This window comes from Camelina sativa, chromosome 12 (genome assembly GCF_000633955.1).
Source record: "Camelina sativa cultivar DH55 chromosome 12, Cs, whole genome shotgun sequence".
NCBI classification, from domain to species: Eukaryota; Viridiplantae; Streptophyta; class Magnoliopsida; order Brassicales; family Brassicaceae; genus Camelina; species Camelina sativa.
In genome coordinates, this window is record NC_025696.1 from 20,369,088 (window position 1) to 20,375,172 (window position 6,085).

A 6,085-nucleotide genomic window follows, 5' to 3' on the forward strand; every position below is an offset into this window, starting at 1 on the left:
AAAGCAATACGGTTGACGAAAGCAACACTAATTGTATAGATGGTCAGAGCTTAAGCAACAGTTCAGATGATGAGAAAGCTTCGGTCACAAGTGTTAAAGGCAAAACAATAGCCACCAAAGGAACAGCCACTGATACTCAAAGCCTTTATGCTCGGGTAAGAAAACTTTAAACCTTATAGTATAACTTTTATATCAAAACCAAATGATAATGAACAACATTGATCCTAGACGAGTTTTTTAATAGTATCATTAATTGTTGCAGAAACGAAGAGAGAAGATTAACGAAAGGCTTAAGACACTGCAGAACCTTGTGCCGAACGGGACAAAAGTAGACATAAGCACGATGCTTGAAGAAGCGGTCCATTACGTGAAGTTCTTGCAGCTTCAAATTAAGGTATGTAGATTATATAAAGTCGTTTATAATCTCTACATAACATTTTTCATGTTTTAGTAAACTAAACAAAATGTTACAAAATGTAGTTGTTGAGCTCGGAAGATGATGCCAATCAAAGTGAATCTTTTGCCTTTATGAAGTTTTTGTTCCTTTGCAGAGTTGCCGCGTCTTTAGCAAAACTGAGCTAAACTGAAGAAACGTTAGAACATATCATAAGTGGAGGAGAGAAGCAAAAGAAAGAACAAGGAAGAAAAATAAGCAAAAGGAGACAGATCCGAGTTCATGTTTATGAGATAAATTCTCGTCGAACCAGAAGGACTCATATCGCAAATAAAGTGTCTTTGGAAAGGTCTTGCTGCCAAGAACCTACAGCCGCTGACACATATTCAATTGGGATCATATTCAAGAAGTTATTCATGTTTCTCCTTAGCTTTACGAGGAGGTGTTGCTTAAATGTCTGCCTATACACGTTGGTCTATTTGGAATTTTTTAGGATTATAATGAGAAATCGACCAGACCTAAAATTAAAAATAACATACAAAAAATAAACATAAAAATATATATAACAAAAAAAATACAAAAAACAACCCGCGGCGTAACGCGGGTACTATCCTAGTGTAAATAAAGTGTTTACGACATTTTGTTTACCTAAAAACCAGTTGGATTATTTTTTTATCGTTTCTATATTTTTTTATTGTAAGGTAAAAATCTCTCTATTTTTGTTTTTATGTTAAAATGAAATTACGATAAAATTATCTTTAAATAATTTATTTACATTTATTTTAGCTATGTTATTTTTATATATACTATTAACCATTAGTTTATCATTTACAGTAAAACTTTTATAAATTAATAACATCAAAAATATAATATTTTGTTAGTGTTATTAATTTTAACGATTCATAAATTTTTGAAGCGAAATACTAATTTAGAATTGAAATATATATATATATATATTAATTCATAGAGTTAACACTATATTGTTATAGCCTTACTTGAAGAGTTATTCTTTCGTATTCACAGAGAACAATTTATGTCCTTATAGCCAATCACTAATGGGATTTGATGAAAGGAATTTAAGAGCAATTCATCAAATGAATTGTCCTCATAAGGCACGACAAGCATGCAACAACAATACTCTCGCTAACTTTGCTGAGGATTTCAGTCCTTCTCCTTCGCTATTAAATCATAATTCTGATTTATTGGCAATGCGGAAACCGTATGAAAGGAAAACAATATGCAGAATCAGGAGCAAGACTTGCCCACATCTTGCCTAGAGTCAAGAGCAAGACACATAGACTTGCCCACATCTTACTTAATTCATTGGTTTATATTTATTTCACTGTGCTTGCCGATTAGCATAGGCACATAGAAAAGTTTATACATATATTATATATACAAAGTTGTGGGGTATTTGTTGCTATGCTTTTCTATATTACACACAAAGAAATTAAAAAGACTATACATAAGAAGACTAGAGAGACTTGGTTGGTGTTGTTGTGTGTCATAAAGAATCTTGACGTTGACGACGCATTCTAGCAGCCCAAGACATTGAGTTATCATTATCTTTCTGATTGCTTCTTCTCCTTAGCCCTGAGAGCTGAGTTTGCCATTTTGCCTTCCACTCACTCTTTTCCTCCACCACTTCCTAAAATCACAACATTCACATTTACATTTAAAAAACTAAACATAAAATCAACATTTTGGACCCATGGTTGTACACCAACTATAAAGTATCAAATGAGTTCATTTTGTCAACATTCTCTATTCCACTAATCATACCTTTTAATAAATAAAATAAAAATCGACAATTTTTCAATCGACACATACGTAACACAATTCACTGGGACCATAATAAAAAGATAAGGTCAGTTCTGTCGACAAAGATACACACACAACATATACAAATGGTTCTCGAATCTACCGAGTAAATCTACGAGAATTATTGAGGATAATACTACACACACATATTTGTCCATATACGAAACCAAAAAGAAAATATCCAAATCAAACAACTCAACATCAATGGATAAATCTATGAATGAGACATAACTAAAATTAGTTCACTACTCTTAAATTTTCTTAACCATAAACCAAAACTATGGTTCTGTTTTTTTCTTTTCCCCTTATTGATTCATCACAAAAAAAAATTAATTAAAATTGTGAAAAAATATAATTACCTCATCGTATCGGTTACGTCGTCGACCGGAGAAAGATAATGAAAACCCCATAGACAAATCACGATCATACAAAACTCTCCGGCGAGGATCTGAGAGAGTTTCGTAAGCTTCTTGAACTCTGATAAACCGATCCGTGTACTCTTCGACCCGATCCGGTGGAGAAACGTCCGGGTGGTATTTTCGAGCGAGTTGTTTATAGGCTTGTTTGATCTCTGGGAGAGTGACTGAATCGGTGACGCCGAGAAGATCGTAGAAGGTTAGGTCTTGTGATGATTGTTTTACTGGATCGTCGTGGATGAGACGAGATTGGATCCGGGTGGATGTGAATCGGGTTCGGGTTGGGTAAGAGAGAGTTGATGGGAACGATGCTGGTGATGGTGGTAGAGAGGAGATTGATTGTTTGTAGAGGAATGAGTGGTGATTGGTTGAGAGGATTGATGATGATTTGTAACAACACTTCATTGTTTTGTAGGGTTTTGTTTTTGGTATGTTTGGTTTTTGGAGTTTGAGTATTGTGGGATTGTATCGTAGGGAATGGTAATAGTTGGGAACTGTGGAGAGGTGTGAAGGTAGATGAGACTGTTGAGGAGTAATCTATGGATTTGAGAGGGTATTTTGTCATTGCAGTTTAATGCGAGAGGTAGCCGTCATTTTGCGACTTGAAACTTCAGAAATTTATTTAATTAGGAGAAAATAAACTAGTAGGAAAAAATACTAAAAGATTCATCTTTCTTTGACTATATATAAAACTTTATATAGTTGTAAAATATTAAAATAATATAAATTGTGGATATTGAAATAGAGGAAATATTAGTTATCTAAGTTTGACTGAAGTTACGAAATTATGCTGAAATTTGTGTGAACTATTTGGTTTTTATAGTTTTTTACATATTTTTTATCTAAAAAGTATTTTTATAAACTTAAAAAAAAAAACACAGATTCAAACTAGTTACATGTATTTGACATTGAATATACAAACTCAAAATAATTACACATATTTAACATAAATAAAATATAAACCAAAACCTGTCAAGAAGCCAAGCATTGGCTTGTGGTCGTACATAATAAATAGAAAATTTCGACCGTTGTCAGTAAAAATTTTCCTTAAGCGGTTACGTTGTAGTAACATTAACACTACCCAAGCATGGGGAAGCACTGTGCACTTTGGACCAACTTATTCGGTTCCTTAATCGACTTGTTCGTAACAAGCTCCTTTCATTGCAGTGTGCAGACACAGCTTTGGTTGGCCGCTCGCACCTGATCTCTTTTAAACTCCTTTCAAACTTTTTAAAAGTTTTTATAAATCTATATTTGGTGCACGGATGCATTTATTGTAACGAGGACACTTTTTTTAATATATTTTCACATTTATTCAAAAAAAAAACTCAAACTACTTACATATATTCAGTAAGAACACATACTAAAACTAGTTACACACATTCGACTTCATAAAACACAAACTCAAATTAGTGAAATGTATTCAACATTAAAGAACACAAACAAACTCAAATTAATTACACATATTCGGCTTCAAGGACAAAAAACTAATTACACATCATCTTCGGTATCAACAGACACAAACTCAAATTATCTATACATATTCGACATCAGAGAACACAAACAAGCTTAAACTATTACACTTATTCAGAATTAGAGGACACAAACTCAAACTAGTTAACATATATTCAGCATTAAATGAGACAAACTCAAATATTTACACATATTCAGATCATAGAATACAAATTTAAACTAGTTACATATATTCGGCATCGTATACACTTGAATAAAAACTAAATGATATGATTATGAAATCTCTAAAATTTTAACAAATTTCCTGTGTTAATGTTTTCAAACACTTAAAAACCTGAAATCAGCATATAATCTTAAATTTTGTTGTCCTCATTTGATAGAGCCTCGAAAGAGGTGGAGTGGAACCATTAAAAAAGTGGGACTGATTTGTTGAACATAAAAGACATAATTAAATCCGGTATAGAAAGGCAAAATCAAACCAAATTTTGATAAAATATGGTTGGAATGTTTGGTGGATTACCAAGAGCTGTCCAAACGGCAACACCAAAGCCAAATCATAAGGAGGTGGTGGCATATCAAACCGAAAAGGCCAAAAAAGCACCAATGAGTAAAAGAGAACAAACTTATCAAAATACATGAATTAGCAAACATATACGGTAAATTAAAGCCAAAAGAAAACGAAAATGAAAGCCAAAAATTATACTAGACGATTGGAAACATCATTAGAGAAACGAAAACGACGTTAGAGAAGCCACCGGGGACTGATCATGATATGGACGATGGCGATTAAATATAAAGATTGATGTTGATGTTAAAAAGATGGTTGATTACCAGTTACGATAAAAAAATAATTATGGTTAAAAAAATAAGAAACTTGTTTCCTAAAATTGTATATTTTTTTCTCTAAAATTTGAGAGAGAAGAGAAAAGTAAACTGAACCGAAATCGATCGACTAATTAATATTATAAAAGTCGAATAATTCAATCACAAATTTTTAATAGAAATTAATTTTTTATTACCGAAGAAATTTATTCAAAAATGTCTTTAATATATTTTAAGATTTGAACATTAAAAATACGGCATATAATAACAATATAATGTTTAATTTTAAAAATTTTGATTTTAAGTTTACATTTTTCATTTTTATTTTGCTCATAATGTAAATATTAATTAAAAATAAAACTGTTTACTTTTAGGTTTTAAAAATTTAATGAATCATAAACTTATATAAATTAATAAGGTCGGAACCATGAAATTTTTTTAATTTAAAGATTAATTTATCGATAAATTACAATTTTATTGGTTTATGAAGAATATTATTTTCATTTAGTTAGTTTTGAAAATTTTCTATAAAAGAAAAGATAATTTGTTATAATTCACATGTTTGTAGATTTTAATTGATGATTTTGGCTATTGTAATAGTTTACTAGATTATTCCGGTGAAAATGATAAATGTTCAAAAGTTCAGAGTTTAGAAGAAATTGTTGCTATTATCTTTAATGGTGATGATGATATCAAAAAAGATATTGCGGCGCTTTTAGAATTAATTATACGTAAAAAAACCAATAATTGCATGTAGGACTCGATTTAAGAAGATAATACCAAATTTTTTTGATGCAATATGAAATATTAGAGATGAGCTCTAACAAAATTACAAATTCAAAAATAGGCAAATAACAATAAAGTTATATTGTAAATCACTAAATGTTTTGAAGTATATAAATATATATTTAGTTTATATTATTATTTAATTTTGATAATATTAGAACTATATTTTTACATAGGATTTTCAAAAAATTATTTTGTATTATTATTTTATCGATTGTGTTATTTTTTACACCGGTCAAACTTAAAACAATTTTTTTTGTTAATTTATAACTAACTTTAATTTAAATAATATTATTTTAAAGATTTTGCTGTACTTATAAAATCAGTCCATCGAAAGTAGCACAATCCAATGAGATAAACGATTTTAAAACTT

At 30.4% G+C, this 6,085-nt stretch overlaps 2 protein-coding genes across 2 annotated transcripts in view; one reads left to right on the plus strand and one right to left on the minus strand.

Annotated features, from left to right (window-relative positions):
* The window catches only part of LOC104733697 (transcription factor bHLH54-like), a 5,012-nt gene extending 4,055 nt beyond the window's left edge, over positions 1 to 957 (plus strand). The window contains exons 2-4 of the mRNA XM_010453257.2: positions 5 to 155; positions 263 to 394; positions 552 to 957. Coding sequence (XP_010451559.1) covers positions 5 to 155; positions 263 to 394; positions 552 to 587 — 319 coding nt within the window. The 3' untranslated portion in view covers positions 588 to 957. The remainder of the gene's footprint in view (positions 1 to 4; positions 156 to 262; positions 395 to 551) is intronic.
* LOC104732325 (chaperone protein dnaJ 20, chloroplastic-like) lies at positions 1,706 to 3,271 on the minus strand. Its single transcript, XM_010451854.2, has 2 exons — positions 2,575 to 3,271; positions 1,706 to 2,042 (listed from the first exon to the last, which is right to left on the minus strand). The coding sequence occupies exons 1-2, from the start codon at positions 3,034 to 3,036 to the stop codon at positions 1,899 to 1,901; spliced, it is 606 nt and encodes a 201-aa protein (XP_010450156.1). The 5' UTR covers positions 3,037 to 3,271; the 3' UTR covers positions 1,706 to 1,898.

Bases quoted from the DNA above. Each gene is read 5' to 3' on its own strand.
- LOC104732325 (XM_010451854.2), bottom strand. From the start codon at position 3,036: ATGAAGTGTTGTTACAAATCATCATCAATCCTCTCAACCAATCACCAC. The intron at 2,043-2,574 runs GTAATTATATTT...TTGTGATTTTAG, and splicing joins GACGTAACCGATACGATGAG to GAAGTGGTGGAGGAAAAGAG.